Raw genomic sequence first — 17,848 nt, 5'->3', positions numbered from 1 at the left:
CCGACATCTCTTGGCCTTGTCCCCCAGCTCGTTGTCACTCTATCTCGCCCGTTATCCCACACTCTCCGACCTGACACCGACCTCCCTACCCCCCTCGCACGCGACGACCCTTTCCAGGCTTACGACTACCCACCAGCCCTGTTTCACCCTACACGATCCTTTCGATAAGGGCACCACAGCATTTTCCGACCACCTGGACATCTTGAATCATCGCGGAATGACGTCCATGGTTCCCCGTCCTCGTTCAGTGTCAATGTCAGTGTCGTGAAGCTTGGCACTCACTTCCTGATCCAACGACATTGCTGTACTGGGTACGGTGTGCAGAAGCTATAATCGCCTTTTATCCGGTATTTTCGCATACGCTACTCTGTCATGGAGCTCCCGGCTACCCAAGGACGACCCCGTGGAATGGATGAAATAATCGAATGTTGGGATGATGACGATGATTTGCAATTCAATGATGGAATCCAATTCCGCGCCGCATCCAGCACAGGCTCTGTGACCAACTCCTCGTTTCGACCATCTGGACACCGTGACTCTATCTCATCGCGCCGATCCGCTCGCTCCGATCTCGATTCAAATGCGGGCGATGAAGATTGGCAAGTCCTGCTACATGGCAACGATGACTTCTCCAAAGAGGAGGCACTTGCCTCCGCCAAACATGCCGGCATCCCTATACCCTCAGATATCCCCAGCTCGGCCCTCATTGGGGGTGCTATTAAACGTCTGTCTGCTCGGAAATCAAAGCGAACCTTTGTAGATGATTGGTCAGACGACGTCGAGCTCCCTGTCCCTGGTGCGGTCCTGGAACTGAAGACTCCACAAGACAATGCTTTCCCCGAATCCTTACGACAGATTAGCTCCGCAGCGACCAGTCCCGTGAAATCGACCGCTTCCCCTCCCTGGAATGACGACATTTCGACTCGCCTCCAGGCAGCGTTTTCACCTTTGGATCGCTTTCAAGATGAGAATCACTCCCCAATGGACCAGAATGTTCCTACTATCAAAGCCCCTACGCCTCGCTCCCCCGAAAAGAACCCTGTCAGTATGGCTGGATGTGGCCCTGCAGGGGATCGGGAGATTGATGATTTTGACGAAGACCTTGAATTGCCTCCGGACCACCAGCCACTCCAATTAAGTCATCGAAAAGATCGAGCCGAGGTTTCTAGTCCTATTTTAGATGACTTTGATCTCGAGTGGTCGGAAGGCAGCATTGGTGTCCGAGTTGGTGGGACAGCACGAGACGGTCGATCCCTCCCAAGCTCCTCTATCTCAATCGCAAGTCCGAGCGTTTCAAGCTGTCTCACTGCAGAAAGTGAGGAGGATGGCTTGGATGGTGTCTTATTTCCGGACGGGCCTTTGGATTTTACCGCATCCCTCAAGCGGAGACAAGAAGCTCAGACGCCCGAGATTCCCATCAAGGATGAGGCTATTCAGAAGGCACCATCTTCACCAGATGCCGATGACTTTTTCTCGGGCCTTGAGGTTGACCATGGTAGAGCATTTGCCTCGGGGAAAATGACCCTCAATCCCAACGTCAAGTGCAAGACAGAATGGCCATCAAGCCCAACTCGTCGGCCGGCTACCACTCTTACTTTCACCAATGCCAGCGGAGGGTCCCCGCGGACCCGCATCCCCCGTCTTTCTGGTCATGAACGAACCCATTCAACTCATCTGGAGACCGTCTCAGAAAGCGGTGCACCTCTTTCCAAGTTCCGAAGATCGCAGTCTCGTCTTGGACATTCATCGCAATCGTCCGTTTCAAGTCTACCTGCCACCGGTACGAAATCACCATCGCCAACCCCGAGTACCTCGACTCGACGGCTTCTGGGATCCCGAGCGACTAGGGAAAGCCCAACCCTTGCCGAGAGCGAGGGCCCTTCAAGACAACTTCGAACCAAACGATCGTTACCATCCATCCGTGGGACCACTTCGGCTACTTCTGCGTTGGCTTCGCAACGGACACCATCTCATCAAGATGGAACTGTTCGTGCCTCCTTCAATAGACCTAAAACGCCCGTTGAACGGACAGCCGCACTTGACGGACGACCCTCGGTTCGCAGAGTTCAGGCGCCATTCATTGCCGGTGCATCAGAAAGGAAGCCACAAAATGCCAGCGTGAAAACCTATCGCTCCTCTCGGCGCACAAACTCGGATAGCTCGAGTGATCTTCTCAGTCCGCAGAGCACATTTTCCCGGCTATCACGTCCCTCGCGCCCAGAGAGCCTCCGACTGAGTTTTGGTGAATCTGGCACAGAAACTACCGGGTCAACCACCAAGCGGACCCTGACCAAGCCGACCAGACGACGCAATTTTGGAGATGGCACCGAGCTGGAATCATTTGACGATTTACCTACCTCGGCGTCGTCCGAGAGCAAATTTACCAAAAACCCAGCGGGTCGAGGAGCTCCCCGATCAGTACGCTCTCGGCTCAGCCAGAGCCGTATCACTCCTCCGATTGAATCCCCTACCCAATCCACGCCCCCTTCTGTCTCCAAACCGCTGAACCCGACGCCGAGGTTCGCTCGCGATACCAATGCATCCCGCAATGCTCGAGAACAACGTATAGCCTCTATGAACTCCCGAACCCGAGACACAACCCCTCTCTCCTCTTTGAACTCGAATTGGAAACCCCACCCGGTTGTCTCTCGCATCTCTCCCAGCGCGGCGCCTGTGCGAAGCCGCAAATCCAAACCCGTGACCAAGTCTTCATCCAAACCCCACCTGATCAAACCTCTAGGGTCCGGCGTGCATGATGCTAAATGTAAGTGGCCGAGATGCGTTCCCTTGCTTCGATTTCGATTTTTTTTCTCTTTTTTTCCCTCTCTTTCCGTCCGTCATCTTGAGAATCAAAATTGGAAACTAACACTGGTGTCTAGCCGTGAAAGGCATGCGGTACAACCCATCGACTTTCCGATGGGAAGGAAACGAAAACATTGTGCAGGATTTCGATATTGCGACTGCTCCCAAATCACCGAAATCTGCACCGGCTCTGATCACTAATGTGGGACCTTTGCACAATGTCCAGGCGGTTGGCGGAATGGTCTTTGATCCGCAGCGCATGTGTTGGCTTAAGGCCTCCACCCTTGAGTCTGGAGGCCACGGTGGTGCAGCACCCGAGGATGAGGATGATGTCTTTGCTGGGTTGGATGACCTGGATGATGACAAGAACGCCGGTCCTACTCGTCGCAGCTCAGGGGCTGTGGAAGACTTGTCTTCCCATGCGCCTGGTGGAGAAGATGCCAGCGCGGGAGAGTCTTCCGATGACTGCCCTATCACGGAGGAATTTGACGTTGGTCCCGAGTTTATTCGACGACAGAGAGCCGAAGAGGAGAAGTGGAGACGCAAAGTGGCTAAATGGATTGGCCCTGCTCGCGGCGATCGAGAGCAGCACTGGCGGTGGACCATCCGTGATCTGGTGGCCGAGGATACCGGCCATGTTATTGGATAGAGGATGAAAGAAGGCTCGAAGAGAGAGAGGCCCGATCAAGGTGCCCAAGAAGAGAGCGCAAGATGGTCTCTAGCTACCATCATCGAAGTATCTATTGTGCTCCATGCCAGAGTGTCCCCTTCATGCTTTTGGAGAAGAACGAGCAGGGCGCTCCTTGGGTTGGGCGTAGTTACGCATGAACTTATGACGCGAAGGCATATTCCGTCTTCATTGGCCATGATGAATTTGGCCAAACGACTTTTACGGCTGTGACAGTGTTGGGTTAGTATCATTTTACGGGAGGGTTGTTGTCGCTGACGTGTTGACTTTGTGATCCTGTAACTATACTTCTACTCGCACTCGCGTTGCTATATTATCTCCGAGAGTACATACTTCATACATACCACCTGCAGTTGCACCTAATGATGATGAGCATTTTGTTCTTTTGATCTTCTCTTCCTAACGTCTGATCTGACGATTTCTTGTGCTTTTGGGACTTTGTCCGTTCGTACTTCGTCTCGACGTCTTGTCTCTTCTGCTCTTCTCTCTTTCCCCGGCCTGTCCGTACTCGACGCCCTTCCCCCTTCCCCCTCCCCATTCCCCTCTCAATCCGCCTCACCTCCTCGATTTCTCACTGGGCCACTCCTCCGTACGGTCTGCTTTCTGCATCCGATCGGCAGGGAATATCCATGCTGGGCCCTGATCCTCTCGGGGCAATCACTTCGTTTCAATTCCCGTCCCCTTTGACCGTTCCCCCCGTCTTTTCCTCTTCGGTTATGACTTCCTCTTCTCGCCCAAGCAAGCGCCTCCTAGATGAAACGCCAAACACATCGGACTCGGGCGCTTCCCCAAGGCAAGGTGTTCGTACCCTTTTTGGTGCATTTTCCTCCGGAAACATACACGGCTCGCGGTCAGGGTCGGGAAGCAGCAGAGTGACACCGGGTGATAGATTGTCTAACGCGCGAGGGCTTCGAACATCCCCCTTTCCGGTTCACGACTGGACCAGACGCTGTCATTGCTGCGAGAGTCCGGTGCCAAGTCCTTCGAACACGGTGTCTCACCTGTCGCGGACTAGCCAAACGCAGGCAATCCTGCCATCCCGCATGCTGCATTGATTGCCCGCTAACAACATCCAATCCCATTTGCCCTGACATCGACGCCACGTCAAGGTCATGCCTAACTGCCACGGATCTCCCTGACAGCTCACGATCTGGAAAGGCGAAGAGGAGGCTGTAGGACAACAGCACTGACCAGGATGCGCTTACGAGCAACCCCCTCCCGCGCGAGTGCCTACCCTTGCTCTCTGCTCTGCTTCAGCCCATTCATGCCCATCTTCCACCCGCGCTAGACTCTCGAGGTCGCAAATGGGGCCCCAAGGCGCTGGAAACTTCTCCAATCCTCAATCCATGTTCCTTACGGCAACGGCTACGTGCATGTTTGGACTTTTGCCAGAGCAATCTCTAGCCCGACTTTGTTTGACGGGGGCAAACCTGCAGAAACAAAGCCCTGCACGAAACGAAACAAAGATTGTCGTCTCCTCGCCTCTTCTGGCCTTTCCCCCGAGATCGAGTTGTTCCGCCGCAAGTCGCAAGTCCCGAGGCGCAAGTCGCAAAGTCGGGGAGGTCCCAATTGTCCCCCCGGTTGTCGGTGACATTCTAGAGGCCGATCCGCAAGCGCCCCTCCCCCATAGGTGGCCTCGAATAGCCCAACGTGGCTCTCCATGAGGCAAATGGTGGGGCCGGGCATCGAGGCAGGAATCCGTATCACCATTGCTTGTGTATGTGCTGTCGTAGGCCTTCAATTGCCTCGGCGGGTCGGAAAAGAATTCGACCACGAACCCTAGTCATCTCGCTTTCCTTTGCTCTAGCTTTCCTTTCTTTTTTTTTTTGGCTCTCGCTTTATTTTGGGTGGGTATTGGGACCCATGCCACCTCTCTTCCCTGCAAGCTTGGGTCATTACCCTTCTGCCTGTACCTTACAGAGCTCTGCTCGACTTGTCTGGCTCCTTTGTTTCCTTTTTTTTGTGGAATATTGGCTGTTGGTCTTCCAGGGATTACCTCTGTTGCTTCTACCCACTCTCCTTCGACATGGTCTCGTGCACTTCCTTGGGCATCTGTCATGTCCTGCAAGCTTCGTCTGGGGTTTTGTGGATTCTTTATAATAGAAATGTCGCCCCGTTGATGTCGTCCATGGGTTTGTGTATTCCTTTTGGTCTTTCATAGGACGTGTCTTCCAACTCTCTCTCTATCTCTCTTTCTCTCTCGTGGTCCGCCTTCACTTACAGTTGTGCTATCGAGACTAAAAGCACGTTCTTTTACTTTTTTACTCGAGACTTACTCACGGTCTCCGATCTAGTACTTTCATTGTATCTTTCCTGGAGGTCTCGGCTTGTTCTGTCAGTGGACCTGTGGAGCGACAGCTCGACTAGAACGAGCATAGAACACCATGAGCAGCTACTCCAGACGCAACGAAGGGGCCGACAATTATCTCATGAATCCATCGATGGCAGTGCCCGGTACATACAGCCACGCAGATAGCCATGACTATGGGGGAGCAGGTTCTGGCACATACCACTTTCCCCAGCATTCATTCAATCCATACGGAAATCAATTTAGCCCGTCGTATGGGCAGCAGTCAAGCATATCCCCCGGAATGCAGCATCTGCAGTATGCGTCGGAGCATACGATTCCCTCGATGTCTACCACGGAAGATATGAGACTTCATCATCCTCCCCCACAGTACATTTCCCAACCCCGCTATCTACAATCTCCGAGGTATCTGCCGCTGCGCGACGCTCTTGGTGAGACGGATATCGAGAGTCAAGAGTCCCGAAACGAGGGCACAATGCTTTCAGAGCCCGTGGTACCCGCCCTCGATGGATTTCCAGATGTAAAAGAGTTTGATCAGCTCATGCAGAGGTTTGTGAGATTCCACAAAAGGTCGCGCGCTGGGCTTGCTTCGTTTCATGGAGACTAACATTATACTCTTCCCCAGCTATGTGGACGAACTCTCGGTGAAGAAACAAGATAAGGCATTGATCCATGCCAAGAGAGCGCGGAACATTCGAACCGTGTTGATTGATCCCAAAGACACTGCAATCGAGTCTGCTCAATTTCGGTCTGTATTCTTCCTTTTCACATTCAATCAGTGCGACTAAATGAATTCAGGTTCTGGGTCAAGAAAATGTTCAAGCTTCAACCAGTCGGCATGGGCACGGCAGATGTAAGACACGCCCTGGCCTGATTTCCAACCCGCGGGATCTAACGAGACTTCTTAGTGCCGAAAAATGATTTGTCATGAAGGGAAGCCCGTGGCAATCCGCGAGAAACTGTTCAAGATTCTCACCAAGGCACATCAGCAATGCCAGCATGGTGGCCGCGACAAGACCTCTGCACAGGTCCGACGGATATACTCATGGTGGGTGTCTCCCATGGGGCGTTATACGATCTTGATGAAAATTTCTGGCCGCTAACCATTCCAATCCTTCTGTCAGGGTGCCAAAAGAATTGATCTCTCGATTTGTCAAGATTTGTCCAACTTGCCAGGTCCGGCGCGGAGGATCTCGTTTGACGCCGCCGAATTCCCGGCGAGGCTCACCCCGACTTGAGATGGTGCCCCGAACTCCTAAGCTCCCATCACCCCCGATGATCAAACGAGAATCGTCATATGGAGCACATTCTTCTCTCGACCGAGCACAGACAGAATATTTCAGCCAGCTTCACGGTCACAACGGGTGGATAGACAGCGCTCAGAGCTTGCAGAGCCGTTCTGGCTTGAACTCCGGGGTTCGATCCTTCCCAGGGCCGATGAACGGCCTCCCCCACTCACTCTCCGGGGGCATGGATCCCTTCTCGGCTGATCTATCAGTTCCACCGTCTCAGTTGAGCTATACGACAGGGTATGTCCCGTCTCACGGAGCCCCAACCCAACGGGATTTCTAATCACCACGGCGGGGAGAGACTAGAGTGTTTGGTTGATGAAATAGGCTCTGGCTCCAGCTCAGTGATTTCGATATTTGCTATGTTGGGCCACGCTTTCTGTTCTGGATTCCAAAAAGCAATCTGTTTATTCTACACTTTCCTGGGTGGTTGGAATTCTGCCCAAAAATCGCCTGATCTGGGCCTCCAAAATGTGGGAAGCGGTAGATGAGAACACAGCATTATGACCAAAAAAAATGACAGAAAACTGTAGACGTTGTTGGTATATTAGGGAGATAATTCGAAACCTATTGACAATCAAAAGGAAACTGACCAGACTTGAATACTGGCTACGCAAAATGTATAAGAACGAGGCCCCGGCCCAACTGCCTGCCTAGAGCAACTGACCATATGAGTATGGAGTAGCCCATGGCCACTAAGACGAACAGATGAGACAAGTTAAATAACGACAACGCGCCCTCAAATTGCACTACCTACAAGCATTCCCTTCACTGGCAATATCATCGATGAGAGATATATTCGATTCCTCTCTTCTTCTCATTCAAAATTTGTTCTCATTTATTGCCTTTACCAACAAACCACAAACGCCATCCCACAGCCTCATTAATATAGCCTCTTTTCCCTTGATGCGGGCGCCGGGCAATGGAGTCAGTCGGGGTCACACTCCCATATGGAGGTGCAGGACACGGTCACGATTGGGACTGCCACCAAGTAGTGTGAAAGCGTCATCAATTGATAGACTGACTCCGAAGCGATTGTCCGGGGCGGTGCTGTCTAGAGCTAGGGACATGATCGTATCGTGTATTATCTGGGGAGGCGGGAAAGCCTCCAAGCTGCATCCGGAAACATCTAGGAACAACCAATTCACGTCAAAAAAGAATCCACCGACACATATACCCTCGAGGCAGTTGACCGAGAGTCTCATGCTGTCCTCACAGGCCGAAGGGATTCGACTTAGACGGGAAGCGAGAACTTCTTGCCTTTCAGAACCCTAGTTTTTTAAGTCAGCAAGTCTGGCGCATCGACACATTCAAAGAATTCGACTGGCTTACTTGTTGTAGTAGATATAGAAAAAGTCCGAGTAGAGCAGAGTCTGAATGATGCCGGCCACGATGGGGACCGGCTGGAAGGATCGCTGGAAGGAGGCCTCGGTGAAGTATCGGTATATCCAATTAGGGATATAGAGCGCCCGGTACAGACCCAGGGCAAACAGATAGTGCGTGGTGATTGTGTCTGCCTCTCCAGTGCGTTGCAACATGAACAACTGGGGCAGGATTGCAACCGATTCCAACCAAATCGAGAACGTCCAAAGGATCTAGACAGAAATAGTCGTCAGTCCTAGCTCTAGACTATTTGCTGGCAATCTGGCAGGGAAACTTAGCGCAGGCACATGGGCACGAACCTCGGAGAGTCGATAGTCGTGGGGGAACAGCAATGCCAGGATCACGCTGATTCCAAGCAGGTACTGGACCTTGAAGGTATCAATATTGGGGTCATGAGTGGGTTTGTAATCGTTGAGCATGAGGTAGATGATGTAGGCGGACGAGCCGATGAAAAGGAGCTTGAATGTGGTCAGGTAAAGCGAGTCGGTAAAAGTCCAGAATAGATCTAGAGATAAAGATATTGATTCCGCGCGTCAGAATTTGATCCAGTAAAGAAGGAACAGAATAAAAATTGGCGCACTCACCCAGATAGCGTGTGACGAAGACCAGGAAATAGAGCGCCTGCGACTTGAAGGACAATCCGGAACAGCTCTGCGATGACGTTAGGTCTGAACGAGGAATCGCGGGATCGGGGAAAGGAATACGCTGGTCGACTTCATCTTCTGGAGAAGAATGAAGATAGATGCCAGATGGGAGAAATCGGCTTTCTGGGGGTCAGTACGTCTCTATTGATCGTGGCAGTCGCTCTGGTCGGCTGGTTGGCTCACCTAGTAGCCGAAAGATATTCATGGTGAAGGTCGGAGCGTAGCTCAGAGCAGAGGAAAAACAAACTGAACCAGTGGACAGTTGGAATATCCGAGCTGTGAAGAGAGAGGGTCCCGAGAGCAATGGGGAAGTACAGTTGGAGGGATGGAGGGATGGAGGGATGGTGGACGGGAGGAGGGAAGGGTTGAAGGGAGGGTCTCGAGGATCGCGAATCGCGGAAATCGGGAGTTGTTGACACGAAAACCAGAAGCCAAGTGGGCTGCCGATCAGGTACGGGAGCCAAGACTTTTTTGGGAGTTCCACTCCACTGGTTAGTTCAACCTCCTTGACGAGCAAGACCTCAACCCAAGTGATGCACGTAATTAGTTAACATGAGTTATGTGGAAGCGTATGATCGGGGTTGAAAAATATGAATCCGAATCGATATATTCCTGAATCTATTGTACAGATCCACGCCATGCGCCATGCCATGCCCGTCATAATTCCCACCCAAAAGACACCACCCCATATGAAACCTCATGGAAGAAACGGGAAATACAAGATTCAAGGGAAACAATTAGAATAGAACGCCACCCCCAATGCTGCTCTCCTCGGCCATGCGTTGTAGATGGCCCTCCGCCAACTCGCTCTTGAGAGCACAGATGGAACTCTCGCGGTCCAGTCGATCCCAGTCGCGCAATCCGGCTCGTTTGGTCCGTTGAGTCTCCATCACCTGTTCAAGGAGTTTTTCACGATCCGATTCTAGCTGAAGAAGACGCTTTTCCGTCACGGGGTCCAGTGTCGAAGGGAACGCTCTTCCACCCGGTGTGATAGAGCTCAACCCAGCAAGATGACTTGGAGGCTTAGGTCCTGGGGGTGGATTGGCAGATACTGCACTATACTGTCGCGCACCCGCGTGCCGATAATGACCCCCTCCTCCCGACACAGGGGATGAAAAGGAGGCCCGTGGCCCAGAAGGGACAACACCATGCGCCGCTGGAGCTGCGGGTGGTCCACGTCGCGTCATAGCAGACCCACCCCAGGGACCTTCTCGTGAGCCGGGCCCCCGACGAGGTCGGGTGGGTGCAGATAACAAAGACAGGTTGTGAGGGCCACGATTTGGACTACGCGCGGCTACCTTCTGCCCCTGAGAGGGCCCCGAAGGTGGGGGTTGATGGACTCCAGCGTTCCTTGGCTGGGTAGGAATGTTGCCAGGCGATCGACCACCGCTTATTTGAACTTGGTCCACAGGTTCCTTTTCTGATGTACGAGTATAGTCGTCTTGCGATCTCCGGGTGCCGCGGGCTTCTGTTTCACGATAGGAATCCCGGTTTGGGGATCGGCCTCCGGGGCCTGGTGGCGGGCGACGAGAGGGTGATTGCCGGATAGGTGATCGGCTGTGACTGCGAACCGAGGCGACCCCAGTTCGGTCGGGGTGTATGGAAGGAGATGAGCGTCTGGATGTGGCGCTAGATTCGGGTACTGCGGCAACGTGCGCCGGCGATGCTTGTCTTGACCGTGACGAAGGTCGCTCTGTCTTATCAGTATTCTGTTGTCGACGAGGGCCGCCCGCAGAACTCTGGGAGCGAAATACTAGCGTCGGTTGACCTTCCGTGGAGATAGGTTGTGCTGATCTGTCGTCGTCGGGAAGGGGAGGAGAGGTGCGTCTGGTCATGCGGCGATCTTCACTTCCAGGAGAGGGTTCGCGGGTCCGCCTTGGGCTGCCGCGACCCCGGGATAGATCGCGCGACCTACCCTCATTGTACGCGGGGGATCGAGCTCGCCAGGAAGGGGGAGGCGATCGAGGTCGATCGTCTCTTCGAGGCGAAAATCGTCGTGGGGGAGACCGCCGCCTACCGTACGAGCCAGGTCCATACCCTCTACCCTGGAATGGAGGTGTTCGAGAGCGGCGTCGATACTCAGGTGAGCGACTGCGCGGGCGCCCATATGTTCGATTTGAGGGTACCCAGGTGTCGGCCCGTGGACGCGAGCGATTTCGCGGTGGCGAGCGTCGACGACTATCGTATCCCCGAGACGGCGATCGGCCAGGTCGTTCACCTGGTCGATAACTTTCTCCTCCGCGACGGTCGTCAAATCTATCAGGCGGGAAGTGAGAAGATATCTTAGCCATCGGGAGACTTGCAGTCACTAACCTTCTGCGATCCCAATCCATCGCGGGGTAATCAGCCGTTCAAAGAAGCATTTAATGTTCGAGAGTGGAATTGTAACGAGATCAGTCGCGGAAGATGGGGGGAACAGGAAAGATGAAGGATGGAGAACCCAGCGGAGGCTAAACCACTTTGGGACGAGAACCATGGCTGGTGACAAAAAGGGAAGGCGGTGACTACTATACTCCCATCATACTCTGGACTCCTACTAGTAGTATATCGACGTTCTACTAACTTGACACCCCAGCATGTTTAGGTGGAACTGTCTTGGTAGCATATGCAGGTCAATAAAGTTGCCATGGAGGCACAAATGATAGATGAATTATTGGTTCCATAGAAGTACAAAGGGCAACCAGAAGAAAACCGGTCACCTCAGCGTTTGCCTCGTCGCTCTTCCTCCTTCCGTAATCTCTTGCGACTCTCCTGAGCAATCATGTCGCTAAGATCCTCCTGAAATCCCCACTGTGGCTGATTTTGTTGCTGTCGCTGGGTCTCGTAAATATCCTGGAGACTTTCCTTGCTGAGCCCGTCACCAGACTGAATTACATCGAGATCAACCGACACCTCCACATCACCTGGCTTCTTTCGTTTCCGGGTCTGCTCGTCCACACCCAGGACGGGGTGAGCGCCGGACGATGAGGTGAGATCGTACGCTCGGTCCCCACCAAAGAAGCCCGAGACACTGGTCTGCTTCTCGGGAATCACCTGGTACGCACTGCGAGGGTGAATAGACTCCTCGGTTTCGGTTCCACGGTGATGTTTGCGGACGTCGAATTCACCAGACACATTTTCCGTGGCTCCAAACTCGGACGGTATCGCGGAGGCCATGCCGCTGGGAGTTTCTAAGCCGCTGGGAGAGTGAATGCCCGTCTCTCGTTCTTCGTCAGCCGCGTCCTCGTCCTCAGATCCCTCCTCCTCGTCTTCTTCCTCCTCATCACTTTCCTCTTCCCCTTCAGATGCGTGTAGTTCACCCCAAAGATCTTTCTCCACGGGTTCTCCCTGTTGGGCATTTTGCTGGGGTTGTAGCACACCAAAGATGTCACCTCCGTAAAGTGGCCGGTTATGTTCGTCGACAGGTGGTTTTCCATAGCCTCCAGGATGATACCCCCACATTGCACCCGGGGGTGGAGGGGCATTGAGACCCGGAATTTTTAGAGCAGGATATGATGGAGGAGGTCCGAATCGTTGCTGGTTGATGAGCCAAGGAGGGGGGGCCCGGGGGCATGTTGAGAGCCTCTTTTAGTTCATCACTTAATTCGCCGGGGCGCAGGTGTCTGAGATTGGTCTCGTGCTCCTTTCCTTCATAGTAGATCTCGCCGTATCGGGTCAGTTCGGGCTTGGTTTGGAAGCGGAAAAAGGCCTCGTAGAGTTTCTGATAGTCGATGTCGAGCCGCCCCATCTTGGGCTGGACCCTCTCTCGCTGCTTCTGCTTCAGACTGGATTGTTCTTGCTTTTCCAGTGCGGCATCACGCATTTCGGCAATGCCCGTCTCCTGAATGAACTTGGGGAGAGCAAACGGGGCCTTTTCGACACCTCGTTTCGACGACAAGTACTCACGCTTGAGGGACCAGTGTGACGGAACGGGAACCACATTGCGATGAGCCTTGATGTGAACCAAAAGTCGTGGATCGGCGGCCGAAGTATCTGTCCATTCCACAATGTCGGGTTTGGAAACCTGGGCCTTGAGTTCGGCCACGGACAATTTGTTCAGCTCCTTTCGCTTCTTCTTAGACAGTTTCGGCTCGAGCTCTTGCTCCTCATCGGGAATCTCATCTTCGTCATCAAAGTACACTTCTGGCTTCTCTACCTCTTTCGTTGTGGCATTTTCTCCTGGTCCTTCGTCAAACTTGGTCGCGAGACCCTTGTATATCTCCCACAGAGGGTCGTCTGGCACAGGAAGGATAGGGATAACTGAAGGCTCTGGTGCATCTTGGGGTGCAGGGACAGGAGGGGGTGTCTGTTTGTCAGTTTCCCCATTTTCCTCGACGGTCGTACTGGGAGTCTGGAAAATGTGAGCGTCTTTCTGAGTGGTCAGAGGCGATGGGCTCACCTCGGCCTTCAGGGCCTTTTTGCGAGCTCTCCGGAGCTGATTCTTGCTAGATTTCGTGGCAGATGGCATTACGACGATTGGGCGACCTTGATCCAGAAAATATGATGCGTCCTGGCGCCGAGATGTCAGTGCAATGCAGATGTCGCGCGACAGGCGTTGGGCTGGAGAAGATGCGGGAAGACAATCAAAATCGCCAAGCTGCCAGAGGCGAGACGGTGATTGGCTGCCATGCCATACCGCCCTTGCATGTCCTTAGTGCTGTATGTACATAATAAATTGTAGATAATTTTGGATGCATCAGCTCACAGGTTACTCTGTTGACCACGTACTGACTCTTTCTCGTGACTTGTCATGATCTTTGATTAAGGATCTTCAATGACCGAGTGGTCAAACACGCGAGTGGATACCCCCGACACCAGTAGATTTGATGCTCAATGAAAGGCCGTGCCAATAGGAGTTTCTTTGTCCTTGCCTGAGATAATTGGGGTTATATAAATAGGGAAGTGATTGGATAGCATCATAATTAGGAGCAGTAACATCATCAATCGACAAAGAAAATGGACTTGGACAAAAAAAAAAGACCCATTGTGATGCTGATAAAGGGGTAATACTATGATACATTTTGGGATACATGGAGGATGGGTCATCGTCAAGTCACCCAGGGCTGACCCAGTCTCTATCGTCGAAAGTATAAGAACAATGGTTCACTGGGTCCCGGTCACCAAGGACACCAGTGCTGAGACAAGACGCAGGCACTCATTTTCTGGTCTGGGCGTCCTGTAGGGTATTATTCAATGATAGATGTAGTACATCCCATCTATTTCTTCTTCTTGGCAGATCTCGATTCTGGTAGACAAAAAAATGTCAGCGAAAACATGGAACCTATTATTTCACCAGCGACCAGTGAGCCTTACCAGCAGCGGTCCTCTTCTTTTTGGGCCGACCCTTTCCTCGTAATTTGGCACTATATGAATCAGTCAGTATGGGGTGGCAAGAGGAATATAAGGGCCCACGGACATTTGGATAGCTTCCTCCCGATCATCCTCTGCCTCGTCAAACGTCGTTAAGCCGAGGGGCTTGTAGGTGTTCTGGAGATCTCGGAAGGAGACCGTCTTTTTCGGATACCATGCTGCAAGTGTTGGGCCTCGGAGACGTTGACGCAAGATCTTATTGCCTAGTCGGAGCCGTTGCGGGTTGAAGTTCAAGGAGAAGATGCGACACTGTGTCTGATCTCGGGGGTCAGTAAATTAGTCCTTCGAGTACGGTGGAGAGAGATAGGAGCAAAAAACCTTCACCAAGTCGAGTATTCGGGATTGCGACATTGCTACGGCTCCGTCAAGGTCCCTTTGTTAGCCAGTGGACAGAGGGTGAGGTCTCGCAGACTGCAGACTGCAGACTGCGGAAGAAGCGTCCAACTTGCGGCTTTGCGGTCAGGTCACGTGCTTCGTTCTCGATGGACCCACCTCCTTCCTCCGCGTTTAACTTTCGCGCTTTTGGGCCTTCGCGGCTTCGGCTTCGGCTTCACAGCTCGAGCGGTGGCAGATAAAAAAAACCGAGAGCTGAGCCATGGGGACTAAGAGATCAGCCACAGCCCCTGGGACCAGCACTGCTCCCAGTCAATCTTTCAAACGAGCCAAGGTGTGTGTGTGTGTGTCTATCATAGATGGCATTTACTTTATTTTATCTTTCTGCGAACTGTCTCACGGTGCCGCATCATATCTAGTCATTGAAAGTTGAACTGACAAACCCTTCAATGGAGATCGACTACTCAGAAACGAAGGATGTGAAAACTACGGATCGTCCGACCTTGATCAGGAAAACCGACACCTATCCTCGTCTGTCTTCTTTGAAATGTCTCGTTCGAGAGGTCATGGCCGATCCCGAGGTAGCGACAGCTAATTTGGAGGTCATGGAGGCCCTTTCAAGGCTAGATGATACACTTCAACGTCTCCCAGAGTCTCCAGGTTCACCAAATAGCCGCGTAGAGGCTTCTCAAGATCAGAAAATCAGTGACCCATCACCGTTCGTGGAGGACAGTCAACCTCCGCTACCTGCTTCGCCTCCTATCCTCGATGACCAACTGCAGAAAGCAGTATTTACGCACTCCGCGTGTAGCGGCGATAACAACTCGAATTATGACCGACTGGAGATCTTGGGTGATGCCTATATCGAACTGATCGCAACGCGATTGGTTTGGCAGAAGTTCCCAGGCATACCGGCGGGTCGGATATCTCAGATTCGGGAACTTTTGGTCAAGAACGATACGCTTGCAGGCTTTGCGGAGGCATACGGCTTTGATCGCAGGGCCTTGGTTCCCGCGAATTACTCAGATCAGCCCAAGCGATGGATCAAGACCAAGGGCGATATCTTCGAGGCCTACGTAGCCGCGGTAATACTCTCTCGCCCTTCTGGGGGAGGATATGAGCTTGCGGAACAATGGTTGACTGGCTTGTGGATGCCCCAGCTAAACAGCCTAGGCCACCAGAAAGCCAGCTTGCGCTCAAAGGAGGCTCTAGCCCAGCAAATTATGGCCAGGGACATCAAGCTGGAGTATCTTGAGGAGCGGAAATCAATTCAGAAAAAGGGTACTGGTACCCAAACCTTCTTTATCGGGGTATATCTCACGGGTTGGGGATGGACCAAGAGACACCTCGGTTCCGGACAGGGTTCGAGCAAGGTGGCTGCGGGTGATGAAGCAGCACGAAATGCCTTACTAAATACATCCCTGATCGCAGAAATAACTGCTCGAAAAAGGAAATCCCACTCATAAAAGTGACTTGGCGGAGGTGTTGTTGTGGCATGTTGAACGTCTTCAACTCCAGTCCATCAAAATGAAGGGCAGAAAAAATGACTTTCTATCCCTGGACCGACCTTGTCGTGTAGAATTTTCTTTTCGGGCGCTATTCTGGAGATACCCTGGGTTTGAGCTTATCAGCAAACGGCATATTTGGGTGAATTTACATACATGTCAATCTGATCAGAATCTAATCAGAGGTCTTGGATATATGGAAAGCCTGGACCTGCAAGCAATAGATATTTTACCGCAATCCATCTACATGCACTTCGCATGACTGGACTATAGTAACATAACTAAGAGTGAACCAGGTTCAATCAATCAATTAATCAATATTCATAGACCCAATCTAGCTTCCTTTATATACAGGTGCTATACGGGGATTTGTTATCTTGCTTTGCCAGTAGCAGACATAGAGAGAAGATGGTGGCAGGACGAGCTGACTAAACCATCGGCGAGAGGTAGTAGTGGTGGCTAGGAGGCCTAGAAATCCACGAAGGGGCCTGAGTGGTCAGGCTACTTAACTAGCTAGTTAGCTAGGCTATAGCGTAAGAAGGCGGGCCTTAGAAATCAGTCCGCCTAGCCCTGCTATCCACGCCTACAAGAAGGGAAGTAGTACAAACGCAGTAAACAAAGCTAAATAAGCTAAACACGCTAACAAAGGAGATAGACTAAACGAAGGAAGGGGAATCGCTACCCCTGTAGTCTCTAAGTCCCCTAATCGTATATATATAATCTTTCTCTCTCTATAACCCTACTAACCCCTAGTAGTCGCTATAAAGCCCTTGTAGACGGTTAACCCTAACTATTAAATCTATTAAATCCTTTGACTCCTATATCTTCCTACCTCCGAACGCCCTTATCTTCTCCTCCTATAGTCGGTATCCTCGATTTACTAAGATCCCGTATTACTAGGTTACCTCTACCGCGTAATACTATACCTCTTCCGCGACGTCTCTAGTTAGCCTAATCTTATATTAATAGAGTACCTAGAGGCACTATATACTAAATAAAATAACTACGTCTACTATAGCTACTCTTATATATATAGTAAGAAGGATAAGTAGACCTAGTACTAGCCCTCTAGTTATAAGATTTATTAGGATCCTACTCCTACTATCTCTAGGTAAGGGATTAGTCGTCTCTATCTAAGGCTAAAATAAGTAATTCGTAAGGGTCTCCTAGCTCTTTAATATCTTCTAGACTAGTGTTAGATATCAGGCAAAATGCCTAAGCCATCAGGCAGTATATCAAGCCAGATTCATAAGGCCTATGCCAAGGCTAGAACGATATTCTGAATCTCTATAAGCTTTATGCTATTATATCATTATTATCCAATCGGACAATTAGGCATAAATAGACGTATCATAGTTATGCGATCTATATCATTATTACGATTGAATTATATCGTACAATCAAGCAACTATATATTAAACGGCTACTACATAAAATCACTATATATCTAGATCTATCTATATAAGATTAGGGGGCCATTGTTAGCACCCTATGAGAATTTGGCCCGTACCCTATGAGGCCTGATTTCGGCCTGAATTTCTGCCTTA

General features: G+C 51.6%; 8 protein-coding genes across 8 annotated transcripts; 3 read left to right on the top strand and 5 right to left on the bottom strand.

Annotated features, from left to right (window-relative positions):
• Window positions 1–372: 372 nt before the first annotated feature.
• N7458_002616 (putative cytokinesis regulator (Byr4)) lies at window positions 373–3,451 on the top strand (the record flags this gene model as incomplete). Its single annotated transcript, XM_056905999.1, has 2 exons — window positions 373–2,764; window positions 2,880–3,451. The coding sequence occupies 2 exons, from the start codon at window positions 373–375 to the stop codon at window positions 3,449–3,451; spliced, it is 2,964 nt and encodes a 987-aa protein (XP_056770106.1).
• A 2,423-nt stretch (window positions 3,452–5,874) lies between these two features.
• Window positions 5,875–7,370, top strand: N7458_002615 (integrase zinc binding domain-containing protein; the record flags this gene model as incomplete). Its single annotated transcript, XM_056905998.1, has 5 exons — window positions 5,875–6,347; window positions 6,424–6,546; window positions 6,597–6,651; window positions 6,707–6,846; window positions 6,923–7,370. 5 exons carry the CDS (start codon window positions 5,875–5,877, stop codon window positions 7,368–7,370), a joined length of 1,239 nt encoding a protein of 412 aa, XP_056770105.1.
• Window positions 7,371–8,321: 951 nt separating this feature from the next.
• N7458_002614 (ER lumen protein-retaining receptor) lies at window positions 8,322–9,319 on the bottom strand (the record flags this gene model as incomplete). The annotated part of the gene is made up of 5 exons (XM_056905997.1): window positions 8,322–8,358; window positions 8,420–8,682; window positions 8,770–8,975; window positions 9,055–9,189; window positions 9,298–9,319. 5 exons carry the CDS (start codon window positions 9,317–9,319, stop codon window positions 8,322–8,324), a joined length of 663 nt encoding a protein of 220 aa, XP_056770104.1.
• Window positions 9,320–9,851: 532 nt separating this feature from the next.
• Window positions 9,852–10,949, bottom strand: N7458_002613 (uncharacterized protein; the record flags this gene model as incomplete). Its single annotated transcript, XM_056905996.1, has 1 exon — window positions 9,852–10,949. The coding sequence occupies one exon, from the start codon at window positions 10,947–10,949 to the stop codon at window positions 9,852–9,854; it is 1,098 nt and encodes a 365-aa protein (XP_056770103.1).
• A 10-nt stretch (window positions 10,950–10,959) lies between these two features.
• On the bottom strand, window positions 10,960–11,590 carry N7458_002612 (uncharacterized protein; the record flags this gene model as incomplete). Its single annotated transcript, XM_056905995.1, has 3 exons — window positions 10,960–10,962; window positions 11,030–11,370; window positions 11,428–11,590. The coding sequence occupies 3 exons, from the start codon at window positions 11,588–11,590 to the stop codon at window positions 10,960–10,962; spliced, it is 507 nt and encodes a 168-aa protein (XP_056770102.1).
• Window positions 11,591–11,814: 224 nt separating this feature from the next.
• N7458_002611 (U2 snRNP complex subunit CUS1) lies at window positions 11,815–13,561 on the bottom strand (the record flags this gene model as incomplete). Its single annotated transcript, XM_056905994.1, has 2 exons — window positions 11,815–12,630; window positions 12,677–13,561. 2 exons carry the CDS (start codon window positions 13,559–13,561, stop codon window positions 11,815–11,817), a joined length of 1,701 nt encoding a protein of 566 aa, XP_056770101.1.
• A 748-nt stretch (window positions 13,562–14,309) lies between these two features.
• On the bottom strand, window positions 14,310–14,814 carry N7458_002610 (mitochondrial 37S ribosomal protein mS33; the record flags this gene model as incomplete). The annotated part of the gene is made up of 4 exons (XM_056905993.1): window positions 14,310–14,338; window positions 14,407–14,456; window positions 14,510–14,718; window positions 14,782–14,814. The coding sequence occupies 4 exons, from the start codon at window positions 14,812–14,814 to the stop codon at window positions 14,310–14,312; spliced, it is 321 nt and encodes a 106-aa protein (XP_056770100.1).
• Window positions 14,815–15,245: 431 nt separating this feature from the next.
• N7458_002609 (ribonuclease III) lies at window positions 15,246–16,262 on the top strand (the record flags this gene model as incomplete). Its single annotated transcript, XM_056905992.1, has 1 exon — window positions 15,246–16,262. The coding sequence occupies one exon, from the start codon at window positions 15,246–15,248 to the stop codon at window positions 16,260–16,262; it is 1,017 nt and encodes a 338-aa protein (XP_056770099.1).
• Between the last annotated feature and the right edge of the window lie 1,586 nt (window positions 16,263–17,848).

This window comes from Penicillium daleae, assembly GCF_028827525.1.
Source record: "Penicillium daleae strain IBT 16125 chromosome Unknown utg000002l_segment0_segment0, whole genome shotgun sequence".
In the NCBI taxonomy this organism is placed as follows: domain Eukaryota; kingdom Fungi; phylum Ascomycota; class Eurotiomycetes; order Eurotiales; family Aspergillaceae; genus Penicillium; species Penicillium daleae.
Note: the sequence above shows the minus strand (reverse complement) of the source record. Positions and strands in the feature narration are given on the sequence as shown.